The 25804-nt window shown below is 39.4% G+C and overlaps 2 protein-coding genes across 2 annotated transcripts in view; one reads left to right on the forward strand and one right to left on the reverse strand.

Moving 5' to 3' along the window:
• LOC135475880 (pre-mRNA-splicing factor ATP-dependent RNA helicase PRP16-like) overlaps window positions 1-25804 on the forward strand; it is a 59440-nt gene that overhangs the window by 7419 nt on the left and 26217 nt on the right. The window contains 12 exon segments of the mRNA XM_064755826.1: window positions 314-472; window positions 3832-3990; window positions 4928-5008; window positions 5314-5475; window positions 6086-6232; window positions 8737-8947; window positions 9856-9918; window positions 11114-11269; window positions 11658-11758; window positions 12319-12365; window positions 12721-12883; window positions 13170-13334. Of these exon segments, the coding sequence (XP_064611896.1) occupies window positions 314-472; window positions 3832-3990; window positions 4928-5008; window positions 5314-5475; window positions 6086-6232; window positions 8737-8947; window positions 9856-9918; window positions 11114-11269; window positions 11658-11758; window positions 12319-12365; window positions 12721-12883; window positions 13170-13334 (1614 nt within the window).
• On the reverse strand, window positions 20801-25036 carry LOC135475878 (leucine-rich repeats and immunoglobulin-like domains protein 1). The gene is made up of 2 exons (XM_064755824.1): window positions 25003-25036; window positions 20801-24620 (listed from the first exon to the last, which is right to left on the reverse strand). The coding sequence occupies exon 2, from the start codon at window positions 24617-24619 to the stop codon at window positions 22472-22474; it is 2148 nt and encodes a 715-aa protein (XP_064611894.1). The 5' UTR covers window position 24620; window positions 25003-25036; the 3' UTR covers window positions 20801-22471.

A 25804-nucleotide genomic window follows, 5' to 3' on the forward strand; every position in this document is an offset into this window, starting at 1 on the left:
TTTGTTTGTTTTTTTTTGCAATCAAACTTTGTTCAAATGTTTAACATTCAGAAGATAATTTTACAAATATTATGAAATATTTTTATATGGCCACATGTCCAGCAATATTCAAGTATTGGAAGCATGTGACTGGAAACAAAAAGAAACAAATTTTACATAGAACTGGCTTACAGCTGAATTGTGATGGTTTGGGCCTGATGTCCTCCATCCATGAGAAAGTCCAGCGCTGTTAAGTGTAAGATTCTTAAGTACAACACAATAAAACATGAAAGAAATCAAACGTGAACATTGTTAACGTATGATTTGGGCACAGGATCCAACATCAGATATGGCGATCGTAGCGCGGAAGGGCAGTGCGGTGGTGCGGGCTCACCGAGAGCTGAAGGAGAGGAAAAAGGCGCAGGCGAAGCACTGGGAACTGGCTGGAACACGCATCGGAGACATCATGGGGGTGAAGAAGGAAGAAGAACAGGTATGCAAGATGGATACTTACAAATAATGTATTTCACCTTAAGCTGTGTATGTAAACATGCACATTTACAATCACATAAAAACAGTAAAGTACTGTTTTTCTGACCAGAAATTGATCAGATTTGAGTGAACACGAACAGGTATTTGAAAGGTACTGGGAGCATCCATTGAGGTGGCTAAAAGCGAAAAAGGATGGGCCAGAACTTTACTAAGGCTCAACTGACACATGGTCATCCCACACTCTGCTGTTATAAATACAAAATTTCTTATTTTGAGAAATGACTAATTTAGTGATTCGGCATTCATGTGTGAAGACCCCATTTTCAGCAAGTTGTAACTTCCTCGCTTGGCGTTCAGCATGAAGGGGATAGTGCAATGACTGGTTGACCCCTGTCAGTATAATGGCTCAGGCGGGGCGCCTTACTTGCCTTCAGCAGCACTAGATAAAAGAGCAGTGGAAATCCGTCCTGCAACAAGTAGGCACGTTACATGCACTCTAAGGATTCCTTTGTCATCATATGACTGGAAAATTAAGCATGACGTTAAATCCCATGCACTCACTCACTCACCAATTTTCAGCAAGAAGCAAACTGAATTTTAAAGAGGAAGAATATTTTTGTTCATCTTTTCCATGAGTATTTGCATAAAATCAGTAAAGATACATGTACTGTATTCCACCTAAAGTTTGGCATTAAAGTAAAATTCACTTTCAGAAGCAAATATACCATAAATCACGAGTTTATCTGAAAATTTCTGGGCCTGACGTTTAGCCGATGACAGAGGATCGTTGCCAGCTGTACAGTAAACCCCAGTGACGTTCTGCGTGTTGCCCCTCGCCACATTGGGTAGACTTCCCGAGCATAGGCTGAGAGAAGGGTGATTATACACTCACTAGTCCATCTTGACCCTCATTAAAATGTTGTTTGTTAAGCCTAACAGGCCATTGTTCTCAAGGTTGGGTCAATCGGGTATTGAAAAAAAAATTTTTTCTTCAATCTGTGAAATAATTTGCGGAAAATGATCCAAAATTCCCCCTGTCCATTACTTCTGCAGGGTCTGAGTTGGGGTGAGATACTAGCCTCCCACCTCCACTTCATGAAGGCTTAGGTTGCTATTCCACACCGTATGGGGGTCATCTATGGTACTTGATAGTGAAGCTTAAAGACTTCTCGACCAGTCACACCTTTGTTTATACTCGGGAGTTAAAGTGAATAAAGTATCACATGATGATTGCAACAAACCTGTTTATTCCAAAAATGTCCACGCTAAACAGGCTACTAGATGTATTACTTTTCAGTTTGACAGACTAAATTTGCTGGTTACACTTACTGGCCTGAATTAAATTGGCGAATGTTTGATTGTTCAGGTTCAGTGGAGGTTGCTCCTTGACAGCATTATCTAGCTCTCGTAAAATAGCAGTGGAGTTTGCCACGTCTCACGTATGTGTTATTTCCTTACAATCGGAACTCTTCTCCCGTTACAGAAGAATTCTATTTTCTTGCCTTATCTTGCTTCAGTTCAACACAAAAAACACATTTTGGCAAAGATAATGAAACTAGATATACCATGTGTTCTAACTTCATTCTCGCATTGTACTGAACTGAGAAAAATGTGCGTGGGCGTAAATATCTGCAGGTAACTGACAGCTTACCGATTTCAACACTGACCAGTTAGATGCATTTATTTTCATTGACCTGCCCCTTGGAGTAGTCACAATTGTGAAATCTCCCACTGAATCTAGACTAGCAGACAGAGGTCCATTAATTTACAGCAATGTGCCCAGTGAAATACATGCACAGTAATTTTTGTGAGACCGATATGGACTTAGCTACTGAACCATTTCAGCAAAGCCATGTAGTCATTTATTTCAGTGGTTTATGTAACACATGTAAGCCATTTATAGTGAGTAGAATTAAAAACAATTGCCAAAACATCAGATGGTTGGCTCAAGTATCTAATGTGATTGACAGATCTCCTAAACAATGATGAAACGTCAGAGACGGAAGATCAGGGTTAACTATCATATCAATACAACTCAGCCATATATATTTGAATACTCAGTAGGTTATACATGTAGTTATGCAACTCTACCCCCTCCACCACCACCCCCACCCTCCCCAAAAATTTCCATATGATAAATTCTTTTGTTACCTGGTAAGATCTGATCACAAGTTCTAATAAAAGCAAATTGAAAATGGATTTTCAGGGCAAAAGCTTAACCTAATTGCTTAAAGCTTAACCTGTAAAGCTTAACCTAATTGCTTAAAGCTTAACCTGTAAAGCTTAACCTAATCGTGATAAGTCAGAGCAGTGAAGTGTATTTATATTTGTAAATTAGCTCTAAAACGCACAAGTAAATAGACACATATTTGGCACTCGGCACACCATACCTGAGATGTGCATTCTGGCAGTAGCTGTGTAGTGGTTCTATGAAAGCAAACAGTTGCATGTTCAGTGAAGTGTGAACGTGTTTATTGGTCTTGTCACAGGTATGTACAATCCTGTGAACACACTCCTCAGACTCCCACTTTCCCACAGCTGTGTCCAGTTACCAGGAATCACAAGGAATCATGGGATACACTTTTTAAAATCATTGGCTAAACTCCACGTGATTTGTGGTGGGCCTGGGAATGATAGCTTTAATGCCAACACTTTATCTGATAAGAAATTATTAAAACATCACAAGAGCTTCAAGTGGCCCTATACAATAGAAGAATCAGTCAGAATCAGTCCAGATGTGTAACTTGAAGTATGCTAAACTTTAGCTGAAACACAGTATATCTGTTTGTAACGCACATATGTACGTCTACTGTTTGATGTGATCACCACTTTGCTACATGTACTCTCTGTACATTTAACATGTGACTTCATACCTACCATTATTTGGCCATATCTTCACTTTATTTTATACTATCTTCAAGAGTAGTTCACTTATACAACAGTGGCCAGCATTATGGTGGAAGGAAACCCACAATCATCTGCACCTTCCCATGTAAGTCCAAAGAGGAAGCCAGCATGGGCTGGACTTGAACTCACAGCAATCGCATTTGTGAGAGGCTCTTGGGTCACAAAGGCACCCAATCTTCGTTTCTAAACCTGGCATGCATATCTGTATGTTACACATGGGAAAGATCATCAGTAACTTGGTTTCCTCCAACCTGAAAATTATCAACGATTGTAGAAATGAAAATTTCTTGGCTTAAATATCAGTGTGAAAAAGCAATCAATGATACAATCAGTCCATTACATACCTGAACATTTGTGTACTTTCTTGACCCATCAGAATACTTGCTTTCCTTCAAAATTGCTCAACATGGTGTGTGTACCTTTCTTACATTTCAAATTTTTTTCTTTGATCAGCAAGAGAAGGTAAATGACAAAGGAGAAGTGGACTTCAAAGCAGAGCACAAGTTTGCAGACTTGATGCAGGAGAAGACAGAAGCTGTGAGTGAGTTTGCCAAGAAGAGGACTATCCAGCAGCAGAGGCAGTACCTTCCTATCTACGCTGTGAGGAATGAGGTCAGAGGTCAAGGTTTCTTGTGTGTATTAAGATCTCACTATAGATTTGGTTGTTTGACTGTCGTAGGGTTTGTCAGGTGTCTGGTGACGAACAATAATGCTTGCTCAACCCATGACCCTAACAGCTGTCATAGAGATGAAAAGTTCAATCAAATGGAGTAAAACACCAACCTAATAAACAAATATGTATATTTGGGACCTTCAGGGGCCTTGTAGGCAACTAGCAGTAATAAGTCAAAATTCAGCCCCTATGTTAGAACTCGAGACAAGTCACCGTCTTACAGTCATAAAACCTGTGCGTTATTATGTGTCAGCTGGTAAATCGTGCTACTTGAAACTTACCGTAAAAGTTTTATGACTTAAATCTTGTTACTGAAATTGGGGGCCTCCGTGGCTCAGTCAGTCAGTGTGCTAGCGTGGTGTAATTACCCAGGAGTCTCTCACCAATGCGGTCGCTGTGAGTTCAAGTCCAGCTCATGCTGGTTTCCTCTCTGGCCGTATGTGGGAAGGTCTGCCAGCAACCTGCGGACGGTCGTGGCTTTCCTCCGGGCTCTGCCCGGTTTCCTCCCACAATAATGCTGGCCGTCGTCGTGCCAGCGTAGCGCAATGACCCAAGAACCTCTCACCAATGCAGTCACTGTGTGTTCAAGCCTAGCTCATGCTGGCTTCCTAGAGGTACAGTGTTTTCCCCAACATAAGCAGTGTAACTGAAATGTTCTTGAGGACAATGTAAAACATAGATCAGCAGTGTAAATAAATCTATTTATTAGTAAAGGTCTTATGTCATCTGTTTGGTGTTGTCAAGACTAGTCTTGCTTGTTGGTTGTACATCGATGACTGTTCTTGTCTTGGTCTTGTCAATTCTCTTGAATAAAAACAACTTAAAAATTGAAAGATTTCAGTTCCATCAGTATCTTGTTTTTGGTCTACGTTTCAGTTGTTGAATATCATACGAGATAACAGCATCATTATTATTGTTGGAGAAACTGGCTCAGGGAAGACAACTCAGCTTACACAGGTAAAGGAGTGACCTCCCTTTATTCCACCTGTCTCATTATTGTCATACAATGGCTTGTCTTACTCATGATTTGAGGTTTGAACTAATGGTCGGACCTGTGCATAACATTATAAATCTTTGTTTTCGTTGAAGTATCGGTTGTTTCCTTTCTCGTAATCTGAAGACAAGTTAACCCCTTTGATTTTTTTTTAGAAGAAAAGCTGCTGTTAAAGTTATAGCTTTTTGCATATGAATTTGTTAGCTGAATTCTGTGCTCTACACATTTTATTCCCTTCAAATATATGTGATGTGACCTGTTATAACAGTATCTCCATGAAGATGGCTACACCAAATACGGTATAGTGGGCTGTACCCAACCCCGTCGTGTGGCGGCCATGTCGGTGGCCAAGCGTGTATCAGAGGAAATGGACGTGGAGTTAGGGGATGACGTCGGATACGCAATTCGATTTGAGGACTGTACTAGCGAAGTGAGTTATCTTGACTTCATTCCATTGCATGCTACGAAGCCGGGAGACCTAGGATCAAACCTGGGTCTGGTCATATCGAAGACCTTAAAAATGGTACTAATTGCTGGCGCACTTGGCTTTATTGGTAAATAAAGCAAATCAGATCAAATTACATAAAATATACCTACTTTTATTGAATAGTGTATATTTCACCTTAAGCTTGGTATGTTAAGATGAACTTCCAAAAAGACATTAAGGCCTTAAAATGACACTTCTTACTGTGACAGTTAAGTTTTTCTGATAAGAAATCATTCAGGCTTTGCAAAAGACTTTTAAGTGACAACATAAAGTGGATGAATAAGAATCAAGGAAACTGTGTCACTCAAAAAATGCTAAACTTTAGGTGAAATACAGTATTACTGTCCCCCTGCAAAAAATATTGATTGAGTAATAATCCAAAGTTAAATATTTATTTTGCTGCACTTTTGTATTATTTGTAATGATGTTTTCTCAAACCGGCGTTGGATGCGCTAATGTTATTTTCTCAAATCACTTTCTCACATCAACATATACATATATATCTGCATATATTCCATGTAACCAATGCTGACCTGTTGATTTTATCCTGTAGAAAACGCTGATCAAGTACATGACTGATGGGATATTGCTGCGAGAATCTCTGCGGGAATCAGACCTTGACAATTACAGCGCCGTTATCATGGACGAAGCTCATGAGCGCTCCCTTAACACGGATGTACTCTTCGGACTTTTGAGGGAGGTAAGGTCGCTGTAGTAAAGCTGAAGGTACACAGTGTATTTCTTTAAACTTTGTACTCTTTATCTTACCTGACTGGCTGTGAATATTTTTTCTTTCATCATGTGAAGGGGAAATTTTTTTTGGTATTTGTGATAGCATTTATGTTCTTTTGTAGTGACCCCTCAGATAAATTTTCTTATCTTTGCCTCACTTGTGATAATGCTCTCATCTGTGCTCTTCTTGGGTTAATATCCTTTGTTGTGTTCTCAGCTGTGTCCCCATCCGGATTAATGTTTTCATCTGTATATCAGTTGGAATAATGTTCTGAACTACTGTAAATCTTCATACTTTTGACTGCTAAAGTGATTTTTACAGTGAAATTTATGCATACAGTTGTCATGAAAATGACGCTAAAAATTATTTGTTTGTATTATTTATGATGCTTCATAAAAAAATGTGTAAATTAATCATTGGATTATTTAATTATTTATTTTTTATGTGCATTTTGAGAAGTGCTAATTTTAGCTGTGCATGACCTGGATTTATGTTCTTAATTGTGCATCACATTGGATAATGTCCTCATGTGTATCTCACTTGGAGTAAGCTTCCTAACTCTGTCTCATGCGGCTAAATAATTTTCTTAGATGTGCAAATCCACGCTGAATAATGTTCTCAACTGTGCATCACCTAACAGAATAATGTTCTCAACCGTGCCTCACCTAAATGAATAATGTTCTCAACCGTGCCTCATCTAAATGAATAATGTTCTCAACTGTGTCTCACCTAAATGAATCATGTCGTCAGCTGTGTCTTACCTAACTGAATCATGTTCTCAGTTGTGCCTCCTGCAGCTGAATCCTGTTCACAACTGTGTCGCATGCATCTGAATTATGTTCACAACTGTGCCACATGCAGCTGAATCATGTTCACAACTGTGTCACATGTAGCTGAATCATGTTCACAACTGTGTCACATGCAGCTGAATCATGTTCACAACTGTGTCACATGTAGCTGAATCATGTTCACAACTGTGTCACATGTAGCTGAATCATGTTCACAACTGTGTCACATGTAGCTGAATCATGTTCACAACTGTGCCACATGCATCTGAATCCTGTTCTCAGCTGTGCCTCATACAGCTGAATCATGTTAACAACTGTGCCACATGCATCTGAATCCTGTTCTCAGCTGTGCCACATGCAGCTGAATCATGTTCACAACTGTGCCACATGCAGCTGAATCATGTTCACAACTGTGCCACATGCAACTGAATCATGTTCTCAACTGTGCCACATGCATCTGAATCATGTTCTCAGCTGTGCCTCATGCAGCTGAATCATGTTCACAACTGTGCCACATGCGTCTGAATCATGTTCTCAGCTGTGCCTTATGCAGCTGAATCATGTTCACAACTGTGCCTTATGCAGCTGAATCATGTTCTCAACTGTGCCGCATGCAGCTGAATCATGTTCTCAACCGTGCCTCATGCAGCTGAATTATGTTCTCAACTGTGCCACAAGCAGCTGAATCTTGCAGTCTATAGCTGTAGCTCTCAAAGGTTTAAGAAGAAGAAAACATACAAATTATGCCATATCCAGATGAAATAGCCTGCAATCATATTTGCAAATATGCGCTTCAATATTTTTTCAAATTTTCTTTCGAGAGAAAAGGATATTTGAAAATATTTTTATATGGTGGGTATTTGGGACCACAACTTGGTATGTATCATCTTGGTATAATAATGGTCTAAATGTGATGCCTGTCTAATAAATTATCTGAATCTGAATTTTTTGTTTATATCCTGACAGATGCATTTAATCTGACTTGTGATAATATTCATGAATACATTAAAATATATGATCAAAATCCAGGTTGAACATATTTGTCCGCTGAAAAGACCAAATTCTAGTGCAGATATATTTGTTAAACATGCGTTATATACTCATTTATAACATTATTACACAAAGACTATACCTACCAAGAGGTGGTCCCAAATGCCCACCGACCAGCCCTGATAGCACAGTTGGTAGAGCATCCGCTTCGGGGGTGGTAGATCCAGGGTCAATCCTGGGTCAGGTCACACGTATGGCTTTGAAAGAGGAAGTTGTAGCTTCATCGCTTGGCGTTCAGCATTGAGAGGAAGTACAATGACCGGTTGACCCATATCAGTATAATGCCTTGGGTGGGGCGGCTTACTTGCCTTCGGTAAGTCGTCAGCACTAGATAAAAGAGCAGTGGAAATCCGTCCTGCAAGAAGGAGGCAAATTACATGCACTCTAAGGATTCCTTCACCGTCATATGACTGAAAAATTGTTAAGTGCTACATTAAACCCGAAGCACTCACTCACTCAAATACCCACAGTACAAGAAATATTTTAAGTGTCTGTTTTTCTTTAAGGAAAAATCCAAATAATGAAGACCTCATTTACAACTAACTTTTCCCATTCATTCATGTGAACTTCATTTAAAGTTTATGTTTTCTCCACCTTTAATTATTCATTCAAATATTGTCTTGTTGTTATCAGGTTGTATCCAGGAGAACAGATCTCAAACTCATTGTCACTTCTGCCACCATGAATGCTGAGAAATTCTCCACCTTTTTCGGGAATGTTCCTGTGTTCGAAATTCCTGGTCGTACATTTCCTGTGGACACGCTGTTTAGTAAAAACCCGGTGGAGGATTATGTGGAAGGAGCAGTCAAACAGGCTCTGCAGGTGCATCTACAGCAACAGCCAGGTACAAGAATCACACTGGCATCATTCTTCACACAGGCTTCTTCCTTCTGTTTTTTTGATCACGCTTTAAAGTTTTGTAAATGTTTTTGAATTTGTTTTTTAGAGGTTTCCCTTGAAAAGGATTGTTTGATTGCGAACCCTGAACTGTGAAGAAAATTTATTTTTTTTTGACATGTGGTAAGAAGTTCAATCAAAGCGTGACAAAATGTGACATATTGAATTGAGTATCTTTCTCTTCGAAACTTTGTAAATGAGTGTTCAAAGTGTATACGAAAAGTGCCACTTTTTATGTATGTGGTCATTAAATGGGGATACTTGTGCATATTGTAAACAAAAAAAAATGTGAAAAATTTAAGATTTGGAAATAACAGGTGACAAATCAGCGGTATGTTACACTAGTGTGCCAAAACATGTCATCTTTTGTCCTGTGATACCAAATTTACATGTAAAATTATCACCCATTTCTAGACTAGGCATGCATTTGTGGTTTTTCGTGATTGAAAAAGTAATTATTGGGAAAAAAAATGAAGATGAATATTAATTGTGCTATATTTGCTAATTGTCATGTCTTAAACAGAGTGAAAAAAAACTTTTTTTTTCTTGACCTGAGTGGGAGATAGACTCAACCTGTCCATGCTTACCTTTTTGCCTGTTTGGATGATGTTTGTTTATTCAGGCCTTTTCTTAAGGCATTATTCTGTGTTGACTGATAAAATTATACTTTTTGTGAAGCCCTGAAATCCAACCAATGTTGTTTTGTCTCCCAAATCAAATCAAAAATGTGCATAATGTATACTGAAAGCTGCTCTGTGATATGCGAAATGGTTGATGAATTTGGGTAGTGTACAGAAAAGAAAATGTCTGCTTAATACAAGTTGTGATGCTGTTTTCTTACTGTCCGTGTTACAGGTGACATATTAATCTTCATGCCCGGTCAGGAGGATATCGAGGTGACCTGTGACCTTATTGCAGGTGAGAATCTTACAATCCCCTGGCGCAGTGACCCATGAGCCTCTCACCAATGTGGTGGTTGCTGTGAGTTCAAGTCCAGCTCTTGCTGGCTTCCTCTCCGGGTGTATGTGGGATGGTCTTCCAGCAACCTGCGGATGGTCGTGGTTGTCGTCATATAAGTGAAATCAATAAGTAAATAGAATGTTCTGTTTGGAGTGAATCATTGCCACAAATGTAGATGTAGACCTTTGAATTGCTAGGCTGCCACAGATGTGGGTTCAGTTCCATTCTATGACAGGTAAGTTTCACGCATTGGAAAGTTTGCCAGTAACTAGCCATAGGTTGGTGGGCTAGTCCAGGTTCTGTTGGTTTCACTGCTATCACTTCCACATATATCATGTAAATACTTAGTATCAACCAGGCGTAATTAATAAAATCCACTACTTTATTGGAATAGTATGTTATGAGTTCAGGTACCAGGATCACAGAAGTTATCACAAACTTAAGTTAGACTTTGTCTGAACTTGTAGCATTATTCTTGAACTTATGTTTCTATTTAAATTCTAATTTTCGGTTTTGCCCTGGAAGTCAGGACAGCTTTAAGTATTTCCTTTGTTAAGCAGCATGTCTAGAATGTTAAACATGTTTTGAAGTAAAGATTAAGTCTTCATTCCGGGCCTGCGTGGCTCATTTGGTTAGCGCGTTAGCGCAGCGTAATGACCCAGAAGTCTCTCACCAATGCGGTCGCATTGTGAGTTCAAGGGAAGCTCATGCTGGCTTCCTCTCCGGCCGTATGTGGGAAGGCCTGCCAGCAACCTGTGGATGGTCGTGGGTTTCCCCCAGGCTCTGTCCAACTTCCTCCCACTATACTGCTGGCCGCCGTCGTATAAGTGAAATATTCTTGAGTACGGCATAAAACACCAGTCAAATAAATAAATGAATTCTTCATTCTGATCTGAACTGTTACGTGTAGTTCATTTCAGTGCTGTGACAGCACAGCGCAATGACTCACGCTCTTCTTTGCAGGTCATATGTGGGAAGGTCTGGCAGCAGCCTGCGGATGAGTATGCGCTTTCCCTGGGGTCTGCCCAGTGTCCTCCCACAAAATATTACTATGAGTAAAATATAAGTGAAATATTCTTGAGTTCAGAGTTAAACTCTCATGAAATAAATCAGTGCTGTGACTTTTACTACACCATTTTTTTTTTGTTTTCAGAGAGGCTGGGAGAGTTGGATGAAGCTCCGCAGCTGGCTATCTTACCCATCTACTCCCAACTACCTAGTGACCTGCAGGCCAAGATTTTCCAGAAGGCCCCTGATGGGGTGAGAAAATGTGTGGTGGCCACAAATATAGCAGAGACATCATTAACAGGTGAGACTGTTGACTAAACTACAAAAATATTGAAACAAACTGAAATCTTTGTTTTTCAGACTTTATGAACATCAATTGTTCTTTTATCTACAACAGCAAACAGTTGTTTCCAGTGGATGGTATCATATTTGTGACTGATGCTTAACATACATGAACATTTGTTTCCAGTGGATGATATCATATTTGTGACTGATGCTTAACCTCCATGAACATTTGTTTCCAGTGGATGATATCATATTTGTGACTGATGCTTAACCTCCAAGAACATTTGTTTCCAGTGGATGATATCACATTTGTGACTGATGCTTAACCTCCATGAACAGTTGTTTCCAGTGGATGATATCATATTTGTGACTGATGCTTAACCTCCATGAACATTTGTTTCCAGTGGATGGTATCATGTTTGTGATTGACGCGGGCTACTGTAAGCTGAAGGTGTTCAACCCTAAGATTGGTATGGATGCCCTTCAGATCTTCCCCATCAGTCAGGTAAGCCAGTGATGATCTCCTTGGCATCAGTTTTGCAATAAGATCTAAATCTTGACTTCTAAAATATTTAGTTATTAATTTCATTGATTGATCTTTTGTGTGGTTCTCCAGAATATGTCCTGTCTTTGATGGCAGTCAAATTTATGGACAAGTAAAACTGACATATCAAACCTACAGTGCCCTGTGATTTCCCCATTGTGTTTTGCCCCATTGTCATACCAGCCTAGTTAGAAACAATGCAAAAAAAAAAAACTGTGACGTTCGACGTTTAACCCCAAGCGTTCATTCATTCATTCCTGAGATAGCCAGACTGTTTTCTTGTGCTAAACCACATTTAGTCATTCTAGATATTAAAACCGTGTCGACTCTGGCTGGCTAATCTATGCAAATTGGTGATGTTCCTACACATATAAATGTCTGTTGTAATCAAATATGATGTTTCAGAAAGCATGGCTGTAGTGTTTTTATTGGACTTCTCATGATCTTGTATTTGTCTTTATATTATGCTCATAACCTGACTGATGTGTCACTGGTAATTTGGCTTTACTATCCATTTTTAGGCCAATGCTAACCAGCGGTCAGGTCGTGCTGGAAGAACTGGACCTGGGTAAGTTAAGAATGAACTTAAAAGAACTTACTGTCAACAATCAACAGCCAACACAATATTTTTCACAACCTCTGTGTGTAAAATCAACCTTAAAGTGAAAATATAACACATTACCCCCAAATATTGAAATATATATATATATATATATATATATATATATATATATATTTCCCAACTCAGAAAATAAAACACTTAGCTGTATTATGTCGTGATGCAGTTTAATTATAAATACAAGATGATTATTACGAGAAGTTACATTAAACAGGTAATTTTTCATATTCCCCAACTTGATCAGTGAAAGGGTTTATCATCTATCAGTTGCATCAGACTTGCATGTTTTCCACTATATTTGCAGGCAGTGTTACAGACTGTATACACAGCGTCAGTATAAAGATGAGCTTCTGGTCACCACTGTACCCGAGATCCAGAGAACTAACCTGGCCAACGTCGTCCTGCTGCTTAAATCCTTAGGGGTCCAGGACCTCTTGCAGTTCCACTTTATGGATCCACCCCCTCAAGTCAGTTCACAAAAGAGTAAATGGGATCAAACTTTTGTATAGATAATACATTGTTAACTATTACACAAGAAGGTCATCATGCAGAATTTCATAGTCAAGACATAGGGAAATATTTCATAAAAAAAAACCCATTGTGAACAATTAACACATGACATAACATTGCATTACAAACTAATAAGACAGTTCTCACTGGTAAGAACTTCTTCACTTGTGACTGACAAGAATCAGGTTGAACTGACTTGTAAGTATCTAATCTTTAATGAAACCACACCTTATTTGTTCACAGGACAATATCCTGAATTCTATGTACCAGTTGTGGATTTTGGGTGCTCTTGACAACACGGGCACCTTGAACCCCTTGGGGCGTAACATGGTGGAGTTCCCACTGGACCCAGCACTCTCTAAGATGCTGATTGTCTCCCTCGATATGCGCTGCAGTGCAGAGATATTGGTGAGTCTTTAAGACCAGCCTTCTTACTCTTATTTATGTTTCTCTTTTTTCTCTATTTGCTCCTCCAGTGGAATATTTGCAAAGTCTGGTTTGTGTTTAATTATATGATTGAGAGATGCGAAGTGAAATGATGACATATTGTTGTTAAAGGAACCAAGGCTTGAAATGTTATTAGAATATTGGCAATCAGAAGTTGTCTCCCCTGGTTTTCACTCCTGGGTGGCAAAATCACTGACCTAAAGTTTTACCCCCAAAAAGTTCATTTTTACAGGCATTCAGAATGTGTGAGGTATTCTTTTGGGTGATAAAGTTCAAATTTTTTCCAGTAGGATTGTCATCTACCATCTCAGCAAACCTCAAAATATATTTTTAAGATCAATTAGAGTTCCAAGAATCACGTAAAATGAGCAAGTTAGTCAAGCAGTAAACAGCAAGATTAACAGCCATGGTCAGAGGTGAGTAATGTACATGCTGACGGCCGTTTCATAGGTTGCAAGGTGTTTATTCAAGCATGTTCTGAAATTGATACAGTTAAAGGTTTTGTGAGGCCCTAAGATCTGCCAACCCATCCAATGTAGTTTTGTCTCCAAAATTGAATTAAAAATGTGCATGAATTGGTCTGAATGTTGCTCTTTCGTTTGTGAAATTGTTGAGGAATTAGGGTTAATACCTTAATTCACGGTAGAGAGCCAGAATGTATGCTGTAGAAAGTAAAGAAATAGCACCAAAATGACTGTAAGGTGGTTGAAGACAATGCTGTCCGACTCTGCTTATATTCATAAATGTAAATGCTTTCGTTTTTACTTATATGTACCACTTGAGAAGCATGTTGGAATAGTATTTCATTGATTGTCTTGCTCTTGTTACTTCAGATAACGTCTTGTTATGTTCAGATAACGTTTCGGGATCACAGTTAATTGATTTTTATGTTGTTGTTGTTCCTTAGCATAGTGGACAAAGAGCTGAAGTACCATAGTTCAGCGATGTATGGTTAATGACCTAAAGTTTCGCGAGTGAGTTACTGTAGTTTAATTTTGTGTGATCTGAGTTGGCAGCAAGATAACAGAAGAGAGTGATTAGCCCTTCCCCCCCCCCACCCCCCCCCCCCCAATTATTTCATTACCCTGCATGGCACTTGGCAGCTCCCGTTGCTAGTCCTTGCCACATGGGGTCAAGTCACTGACAGTGAGGTGTGCAGGTCTCCCGACCACTAGACCTACATGTAGTATACCCATGAATGAAATCAAAGAAAGTATCAAGACAGGCATTGTCTGTTACAAAACTTTAACTTCCAGCCACTGTCTGAAAGCATGACCACACTAACCAAGGAATGTACATGCATAATGTACTCTGCAGGTGAACGTTTTTTTGGGGTTAGGCCTACGTGGAAGTCACCTCACACCGTAGGGTTATCTGAGAGCCCTCATTATGCGCTGAGTATATGTACAAATGTAATTTTTTCACTGAGAAAAATGTAATTCCAATTTAGTATATCAGTCTACGTGCACATTTTGTTTCTTTACCATCGGAACTGTCCTCCCATTGTAGAAGAGTTCCTTTTCTCATGTTTGTATATAAGGAACCGCCATTGAACACAGAAAACATACTCCTCGCAAGGTTTCCGAAAACCACCACAATTTACCTTTACCCTTTTCAGTAGCACTGTGTGTGAGCCTGGCATATGGAGACAGGATTTGTTTGAGTTGTTATCACATTAACACCGTCACTGGCTTTGTAAACAAAATGTTTTGTGATTTCCTGTGTACAGTTTTGCCCAGATGTCATTTTCATGTCACCAGTGACAGATAAGATTACTGCATTGCCTTCCACCAGCAAAAATTATGTGATCGATGGGTAGACACATGAAAATTTTGAGTCCTGTGATTGTAAGGGGCTCATATATACATGTAGATAAAACCAATGTGTATGACTGAAATTTCATCGGAGGAGACTCGATTAAATTTTCAGTTAATTAAGTATTCGTGTTTACTAAATAGGGGTGGAATTTGATAGTCTATCAAATTATGCCAGAGTAAGCAAAACATGTTTAGCTGCAGCTGTGCAAATCCATATGTGTAGGTGTCTCTTTGATTGCGATTTAACATCTTCATCTCCTCTGCTGGTAGTCCTAGTTTGCAAGTACGGATGCGTGGTGTGCTAAATTCTGCTACAGATTTGTATACGAAGAGCCCTGCACTTTAAAAACAGATATTTGACATGACACTCCATACGTTTAAAGGTACTGGGTAGTCACGCTAAAGTTTTCTCCCAAATTCCCATTTATCACAAAATAACGATAATAAAACAATCAACCTGTCACAAAGTGCATGTGCGAAAATTATTATGATTAAAACTGAGGAAAACTTGAACAGTTGGTTGCAGGAGCATATACTAACTGCTCAATGAAGTGTGAGCTTGTTTATTACATCTTTGAACTGTCCGTAAAATCCTCTGACCACTTCTGATGCTCTCTCACAGCGTTCAGTTAGTAACAACCACAACCAATGCAATGAATCTTGGGATACACTCTACGAGTCATTGACATATAGGTTACGAGAAGGTACATGTCCATTTTTTTTATCATTTAACTCAGCATTGCCTTTTTCAAAATGGCGGGGGTCACAGACTGTCTTAAAGGGAGATAAATCTTCATGGCATAGATTCTGACAGATCCTGTCATCATGTTGTCCTTTAGCTATGATAAGCAGCTCTATAAGGTACTCAGTCATGTCAGTCTGCCAGTCAGTTGATCAGCCTTTGTTTTAAAATGGCCTATTCACTTAACATAAGAGAAAGTGAAAGTATGAAGTAAGGTTCATCAAACAAACAACTGAATAGTATGTGTAAAAGTACATTCGTTTATTTTATTTAGATTTTTTGAAGAGTTTTGCAAGGGGTTCAGATAATTGAATTCTGTGGTAGGCTTTATGAGCCATATTGACAGTATCTAGGAACTCTGACATTACATCACCATCTTTTCTGATATTCACCAGCAGGAAGAAATTTTTGAGAACATTATTTCAGTAATGTTTTACTCATGGGTAAAAAGAGTTATTCCAACATTCAGCATCATGAGTTGGAAAAAACTGCCTGAGATGTCTGAGTTCCTGAACACTGGCAGTATGGTCGGTAAAGCCTAGCGTTTGAATGTGTTTATCTCTCTTCCCAGATATGTCCAAAAAAAAAAAATGAAAGTAGCTTTAGGCATACATGTAGTTTTAAGTGGTTTATTAAGTTGTGCCTACTTTTGTTTTTAGAGATCTTTTCCTTTAATGAGGGTTTGGAGGTGGGGCAGGGGGCTTGTTTGCAAGATGACATGGCCTTTTGGGGGAGGTCACAGCTGTTGCAAATTTCCACGGGTTATATTTATTCATTTGTTTTATGTTATAAAGTTGATATCATTCTAAAGAACATTTATGGAAGACAGCTCGGCAGGGTTTTATGCTCAAACAAAAGTGTTTTGTTTAAGCATCATATACATGTACTATACTTATGAAATGATTGTGTTTTACCAAGAAACACTCCATGTTGGACTTCAGACGAAAGAAGAAAAAAAAAATATATAGCCACTATTTTCTGAAATAAGCACATTTTGTGAAAGCATGCTCTGAGTATTGTGACGAGTGATCAGCTGAGTTTGGTGCACCCTTTACACAACAGACCATAGCCTCGGTAGCTATTATGTTAGGAATGACTACAGTTTATGATGTTTAGAGTAAAGCTGTTACTGTCCCACCTGAGCAAGAATCAGTGTAAGGTCACAGACTTATGTTGGACATGACCTGTCACCGTGCCCAGTAGCCTCAGTACCGAGTGTAAATCTGACAGTAGCGGTTAACAGCTGTATTATTTGTTGAGTGTGTTGAACAAACAAGAGCAGATTGATCCCCAGCGAATTTTGCACACCTCTGTTATGTGATTAACACAGCCTTAAGATATTGCCCATTGTTTCCAACATGCTCGGTTTGAAAGCATGTATCAGGCTGGTCCTGTGTGTGTGCAGGAATTTGAGAGAGAATGTCGGGTGTAAAAACTTCAGTTCAGGTGCACACAACTGGCAGTATTAATACATATAAGACACTGAAATATTGAATGAATGATTATGGCTTAATGTCACAAAAATATTGAACTGCAGAGTTTGATGCCATAAAATATGAATGGTAAATAGGTTATCCTTCTGTTACAGAAACAATATTTATTGTAATCAAAATCAAACCTGTAATAGCCTGTATATTTAAGGAGATTTTATGAACAATGTTGATTTTTACAGGGAATTGAAGTAGTTACTGTTTTTAACTTGCCTGCAACATGCATATTCTTGTGCTATTAAAAATAGGTGAGATTCTTGCTAGTTCAGGTAATGAGTGTCAGCTCACTGTGACTATCAGACCCTTGATGAGTGAGGAGGTGTGTTCAGATCCACCCCTTGGCGTTTTGTGTGGTGCCTGGTGAAGTTTGGCAGTTTACTCTGAGCCCTTTGGTTTCCTGCATTCACAACCCTGACTGCCTCCATATACATGTCAATGAAAAAGTCTTAAGCAAGGTGCAAGACACATATAAAAGGATGCAGGAAAAGGAACTATAAAACAAAGATTATGTTTCTGTGCCAAATGAAGAAAATTATGACCCAGGATTTTTGTTTCATTTCGAGGTGTTTTTATACCTGTTAATTACCCCTCTGTATTATGCATATTTTCTGTGAACGGTTGGAATTTTTCAGAAATTACATCATCGTTGATCTCTCAGGGTGCACACAGTCCTTGAAACTCCTTGAAAGCACTTGAAAAATAAAATTTCATTTTCAACTATTTGAAAGTCCTTAAAAAAGACAAATACTCCTGGAAACTCCTTGAAAATCTTAGTTTGTCCTGATTTTAAATATTGTCTGCTGACTGCCGGGTCTGTATATCGGGGCATTCACTCATAATTCTCCCATATTTAGGACTTCCGCTCGCACTTGCCATTGTCGCAAATTTAGAACAATGTTTTGAAATGACAATAAATTTTGAAAAAATGCGAATGTATTTGTCGTCAAATTTATTTACTTAAGATTTTTTTTTTTTTTGATTGGTGTTTTACGCCGTACTCAAGAATATTTCACTTACACGATGGCGGCCAGCATTATGGTGGGTGGAAACCGGGCACAGCCCGGGGGAAACCCACGACCATCCGCAGGTTGCTGACAGACCTTCCCACTTACGGCCGGAGAGGAAGCCAGCATGAGCTGGACTTGAACTCACAGCGACCGCATTGGTGAGAGGCTCCTGGGTCATTACGCTGCACTAGCGCGCTAACTGACTGAGCCACGGAGGCCCCTATTTACTTAAGAGAAAATACAAATGTTATACAAAATCTTCCATGAGAGTTTTCTGGGGGTGTTTTTTCAGATTTTCGCAATTTTTCCTTTGAAAATAACCCACTTACTTTTATTTCAAACAGCCTCCGTTAAACCCCTAGCACTCACTCACTCAAACGGCCTCATCTCGGCGAAACAACAACAACAACACAGTTGTATGGTGATTACTTGACAGAAATCAGCAAATGAGAATGAATCAGAATCATGGTATTTTGGGGGATGTAAAAAAAAAAAAAAAAAACTATCAAGGGAAATAAATCAAGGTAGAGTTACACCTGTAAATGAAGTTACCTCCCATGAAAATTTAAACTTTTCTGTTTATTAAACTATTTTTTTTTCATCCAAATTAAGCTAAATGTTTCAGAGTATGTGCCGTTACATCAATATGTACGCCGTCTGGTTTTCTCCTGTCAGACTTTGTGACTCCAGTGTAGTGGTCATAATGTTGCATTTAAACAAACGGAATTTACAAATTAATTTCGTAACAAATTTTTCTGATAGAGGAAATTACGTTTTACTAGGATCCTACAGATAGGTTGAAAAAAGGATTGATTTTTTTTTTCAAAAAACAAAAACACGCTGCCAAGCACTGGTCCATTATTTTGAGGGCAGTTGTTCTAAATGTAACATTTGATATACTCCAGATATAGCTGGAAGAGACCACACTGATTCTAGAAGCTACACCATGGCAGATAAAAACGAATTACAGAAGGAGACCTACAAGAGCCATGGTTGCTAATGAAGCATGGCTAAAGAAAAATAGTATTTACTACAAAATCTGATGAGTGGCTAAAGTGACTGGCAGAAAAAAATAGTAAAAAGACTGACCCAGGGGAAGCCCTGCATAATGATATATGGCGTTCATTTTTTTTTTGACTGAGCCAAGGCAGGGTCAAAGAATGTGTCGCATCACAGATGTGAAGGGCAGATATTTCTTGCAAAAGCAAGCATACTATTCAATATACATGCATGCAAATTAAAGCATATATAATTCAGACTTAAAATATAGTCGGGCCTCCGTGGCTCAGTCGGTTCGCGCACTAGCGCAGCGTAGTGACCCAGAAGCCTCTCACCAATGCGGTCGCTGTGAGTTCAAGACCAGTTTATGCTGGCTTCCTCTCTGGCCGTTCGTCGGAAGATCTGTCAGCAACCTGCGGATGGTCGTGGGTTTCCCCCGGGCTGTGCCCGGTTTCCACCCACCATAATGCTGGCCGTCGTCACATAAGTGAAACATTCTTGAGTACGGCGTAAAACACCAATCAAAAAAAAAATAAAATAAAATATAGTCTATAATTTGAACCATGGTATGTTTAAACTAGTCTTGTAAGTGATAAAAAAAACTCCTGAAAAACTCCTTGATTTTCATTTTCATATACCTGTACAAACCCTGTCTTGCTCGGAACTCATTGAAGCGGGAAGTGCCCTGAGCTCAGTTGTGGACAAGATGACGTACACAGATACTGCATGGCTTTTTCGGGCCATTCGTACAGTTCTACCTCTGTTTTTTATGGTTTTCAGGTTGGGAACATATTATATGTTCTGTTCAGAAAATTTTTATAGTGAATATAATACGCTCCATTATACCATGTATAAAGTAAACAAAGAGAAAGAAAATATGTGTGCTTTATTATCTCATTACTGGTATATTAAAGAGTGTATAGGTGTATAGAGTGTATTTTGGAATATTAAAATGCCCAGTACAAACACCTGGGGAGGTTGGTCTTCACACAGCTGTTAAGAGCGAGTTTATCGCACTCTGCTACTAAAAACTATAGAGGCAGTTATTAGAAGATTCATGCACCTGTTTTTAATGCTCACCACAATTTATGCAAGTACACATTGTTAAAGTGTTATGACTGCAGCTTGTCATCGGCATGGGCCATGGTGAAATTTTTTTAGTATTTCAGCTCTAGCTTTGATGTATTCATGTAGACTATTTGTTCCGCTCAGTTTACCATCATATCAAACAACAATCATAAGTTAATAAGTAAATAAATAAATAAGTAAATAAATGAAATATTTTCATATTAGTAGTGGTGAAAATTTGCCAAGGGTCTATAGGAAGGTTTTTTAACATTAAGCAACAACAACAAAAAGATATTGAGCATTTATATAGAGAGGATGAATTTATTGAATGCATTAAAAGTTTATCTTACAAATATATAGTGTGTTATTCTGACAGACATTATAAAATACCCCAAAAAGATCTTTCTATGTACAAGAATTGTGTTATATTCCTTTTGCAGTCAGGTTTTCATACAGGTGATGTGTTCAATGTATGCATTGTAATGTTTGTGTATATGTTGTACATTGCTGAATTTCTATAAAGAAGAATTGTATTAAATTGTTTACACACCAACTGTGTTAGTGCCAGGCATACATAAAACAAGTTTACAAGTCTTTGTAAATCATAAAAGTTACTTTGTAGTTAATGGAGTTGTGTGTAATATTTCTCAACTGAACCAGTTAATTTTTATAGGCATGCTCCTTTGATATACTTCACATAAACCTATCTTGATCAATAAACTTATCAAATTAGGATTTTTATGAACTAGAAATGCTAGTAAAAGCGGACTGCATGACACCACAGATAAAGACAGGGTAAAAGAGCACATGATGTTCATAATGTTAAAAACCCTGTACCTAGATAAGGCATGTGTAGGTCAGTGTCACATGATTTAACTAAACTTCTGAGGAGCCTTCCCTATCTCTGTTCTAATCGAGAAACTTATTATTTGTTGAACATGAACTGACTCTGACTGCAAATTGCACAGTGTATCACAAGGCATGGAATACAGGCAAGATATTGTGTAAATTCTTGTCTGCCTATGAGAAGTAATGTGTGTGATATCACAGGACAAATCAAGCTCCAATTGGAATGAAGATCAGAGATTTAAATTAGGCAAGCATTTGCCACTTGTTTTTTTTTTTTGTTTGTTTGTTTTTTCAATTTGAGTGGATACTTGTTGGAAATGATATAAACTTGATAAAAAAATGTATAAAAACAAAGGGTATTTTGTACACCAGTAAAATGTTGAGGAAGTGTAAATGAGGAAATGTTGAGTGTATTTTTTAAAGTCCATTTCAGCATAGATTAATGCACGAGACTATCAGTATTCATGCTTCCCAATAACCTGCATAGTTTAACCATACTGGCTACCAGAAGTTTCCTTTCTCTTTGCCTTAGCAGTCATTATCTACAGTGCTTGTAAGGTTGTTCATGGTTTTGGGTATAAACACACCTGGAGGTTTTGCACAATCAAAGCTTGAGTGTCAATATCTCACAAGAATAGTGTCACCTTGAAATGACACCATATAGATTGACCTCACAAGGCACTGGTTATCGACTTCACTCAGAGCACTGATATGGTCACATGGCACCAACGTTATCAGTGTCACTCATCAGCACTGCTGTGGCGGTCACACATAAACTATGAATAGCCAGACCTGCTGGCATCAGACATGTTGAGAAAGTCTTGTAAACTATTTTCGTTTGATTACAAAAAACTTTAGGAACTTACAATCCAAAGCACACGCCCTACTATAATAAAGTACGACAAAACTTTATCACCTTGAATGGCCAGATAGTTTTCTTCGCCACTGAACAAATCTTTTGTAATTCTTCGAGAGAGATTGTCCATCAAGGCCCAGCACTGTGCTTAATGATAAAGATCTGAAGCATAGATTCTTCATCACAGATTACAGAGTTACATCAGTAACTGAATACCTCTGATCATGAATCCACAAATAGATAACTAAAAGTTCTTCTTTGCTCTTGACTTCACACTCTGGTAGAGAAATCACTATGGTCAACATCACAGCACTGAATGTTTGCACCTATTGAATTCCATGGAAGACTTGAACTGTCCTCCTTTGCCTTTGGCGCACTTGCCTCACTTGTACCATTGACGGGTTGTGGATGGAGAGACTTGTTCTGACTACTTCTAGAGTTGTAACTCGATTCGTCTGTGAAGGCAAATGATTCGTTGATATAACTTTCGATCTCTTTAGGGCAGATGTTACTGGTTTTGCTGTTGGAGGCCTGATTTGTGGACGGCTGGGCCGATGTGACCATGAAGCCACGCCTCAATCCGATCTCCTTTTTCGAATGGCTGTCTCTATTCACTAGAAGTGGCTCATATTTAGATGCCCCTCGGTCCTTCCATATGACGATGATGAGTACTATAAAGCAGGGAATGATGGCCACCATTCCCGCCATTATGCCCACATAGACTTTGTAGGAGATAACGTAGATGGAGTCACATGCTGTGGCGATCAGCAGGGTCTGGTTATGGTAGGCGTTGATGCACACATTGTAGTTGGTGTAGCTGAGAATGTCGTTCATAATGTACTCTCTCTGCGATCTGTGTATCCATGGCGACACTTTCACACCCTCCTCCGAGCCGGAGAACACAAACTTGAATCCGTAGATGGGGTATGCGGAACTGATTGACCACCTACAGAGGATGGATTCAGAGTCGGTCGTGGTATTCATCTGAAGGTCAATGTCCTCTGCCATCGGAATACTGTCAGATGCATTGGAGTTGGTTTGATACTCCGGTTCAGGATTGGATTCGCAGAACGCCAATTTGTGAGCTTTCTCATGGCAGACAAACTCCTCAGATGGAAAAGTATGAAAATTCAGAAGAGAGTCCTGCACTTTGCAGATCCAAGGCTGGTCCTTTTCAGTCTGAATTCTCAAGTCTCTGTCCATGGAATCTTGCCACCATTTGAGGAGCCAGGTCATGTGACAGTCACATGTGAGATTGTTGCCTTGGAGATGGAGATACTTCAGGTCGACTAGGCGGTTGAAGTCACAGGCATAGAGTTCGCTGATGGAGCAGTTGGTGAGGTCCAAGAAGGCCACATGAGGTGGAAGTTGAACCTGGTAGAGGCTGTTCAACTGGTGGTTGGCAGCAAGAATCAGGCTAGTGAGGTGCTCCAACCACACAAAGCTGAACTTGTCCACTGCTGAAATGCGGTTAAAGCCAAGGTTGAGAGTTTTGAGAGAAGATTTGATCCCAGTAAACTCCTGCGAGCCGACCTTGACCAGCTGGTTGTGGCTGAGGTCAAGGGTGTGAATTCGAGGTAGGTTTGCAAGCAGCATGTTTGCCAGCCGAGATATGTTGTTGTGGGATAAGTCGAGAGTTGTCAGGCTTTGAAGGCCTGTAAACCACTGTGGCACGGCATGCTGGAAGTTATTGTTTGCTAGTTTCAGCTCCTGGAGATGAGCCATATGCTGAAAGGTTTCACTGGCCAGATTGGAAAGCCGGTTGTAGCTGAGGTTGAGATGTTTGGTCAGCATGCTGGGGAAGATGTCCAGGGTCTGAAGTGAGTTATGGCTAAGGTCAAGAGAGTGGACATCACTTAAATAGAAGAGGACTGTTGGGTCCAGCTTGGTCAGTCGGTTGAACGACAGGTCTAAGGCAGGTATGCCCTCAGAGGCGTTGTAGGAAAGGCGACCGGTCACTTCTGTGATGTTGTTGTTAGAGAGAACCAGTCTACTCATGTTGGTCAGTGGAGAAAGATGGCTGACATTCAGCAACTGGATCAAGTTACGATCTAGGCACAGTTCACCAACAGACAAACCAGGCATGAAGATGGCCACCGGGATATCCGTAAGTGAATTGTTTGATAAATCCAAGAAGGAAACTTCTGAAATTCCTTGTAGAAAGTTCTCTGGAATTCCCGCCATCTGATTGGAAGAGAGATCCAGATGATAGATTTTGATTGGCTGAGTGGAATTTCCAGCCAGAATCAGACTATCCGTGACACTGCCTTCACAGGATATGTTGTAAGCACCCAGGGAGACGTCTAAGGTACAGTTGCACTGTATGTTTAGTGGAAGGTCACATGATGAGATGTCTGTGGCACAAGAGACCAGGTATGCACCATTTAGGACTGAGACCAGAATCAGTATACGCTGCATCCTGCAAGAAGAATGAGAATTGCTGCATTAGAGATTTATGACTCGTGTCAGGTCCAGGAGCTGATAGCTTAGATTACGCTATCTTAAATTAGAGAACACGAAATGGATTTCATTCAGCATTCGGTAGTAAGTTAAGTCACTATCATTTTCTTTGAAATAACAACTTTAATTTACAGGAGACAGCAATATCTTTGTTTGTTGTCTTAGTTTTGGCCAATCGGATTGCTGCAATTTGCAGTGTTCCAACTTCATGTATATCCTGTTTTGAGTTCCAGACAAGAATAATTAACCAAAGTTGACTATTTCCTTTATTCTTCTTCCAGAGAAAAATAATGAACCCAAGTTGATCTCCTGTTTTGAATATGTGGACCCATTTGATTTACCAGGAGCACGAGACAGTTCCAAGACCATAAGCAATGGACCTCTCACCCCATTGGCTGATGCTATAACTGTTCAAAATCTGAAACTTGAATGTATACTTATCTTGCTTTAGGTATACATTTGCTTAAATGGGATTGAAACATCATCCTCATTTAAGGCTACAAATAGTTAGTACAGGCTAATTAATATGCCTATCATAAATCCCTCTCTCTCTCTCTCTCTCTCCCCCCCCCCCTTCCCCATTGTTTTATAGAGTGTTGTAAAAGCACTTAGATTTATGTCCAAACCTTGAATGTCAGTCTGTGCACAGGAGGCCAGCATATTATTACCATTCTGTCCACTCTTGACTGTGTACAGATCAGTATATATCCTTTATGTGATATGACATGAAAGTTTGTAAGAACAGGAACAGTAACAGTATCCTTTTGCATTGCAGTACACACAGATTGCCCATGCGTAATATCTACAAATATGCAATGAATAGCCTGTGCAGTGTTATGGCACGTGGAGATAGTATATTTTAGGGATTAACAGGAGAGTGTGGGATATATTTAACGCTCTCCAGGATATACCTTCATCTTTGTCCATTATTGTCCTTCCCTACCCACATTCCTTTATCCGAACCCTAACCGCTGGTGTTATTAGAGATGCACTTCACACCTTGGGGATTGTCCCAGACTGTTAATGGTGGAAGTCAGTTGCCCTATCCCAGACTGTCCTCATGTTGTTGCATACCCCACTTCCCCCCCACCCCCCCACCCCGTAGAGATGATAAGTGTTGTGGTACATAGCTGACAAACATCC

The sequence above is a fragment of the Liolophura sinensis genome, chromosome 9 (genome assembly GCF_032854445.1).
Source record: "Liolophura sinensis isolate JHLJ2023 chromosome 9, CUHK_Ljap_v2, whole genome shotgun sequence".
NCBI classification, from domain to species: domain Eukaryota; kingdom Metazoa; phylum Mollusca; class Polyplacophora; order Chitonida; family Chitonidae; genus Liolophura; species Liolophura sinensis.

Coding starts and splice junctions, on each gene's coding strand:
- LOC135475878 (XM_064755824.1), bottom strand. CDS start 24,619: ATGCAGCGTATACTGATTCTGGTCTCAGTCCTAAATGGTGCATACCTG.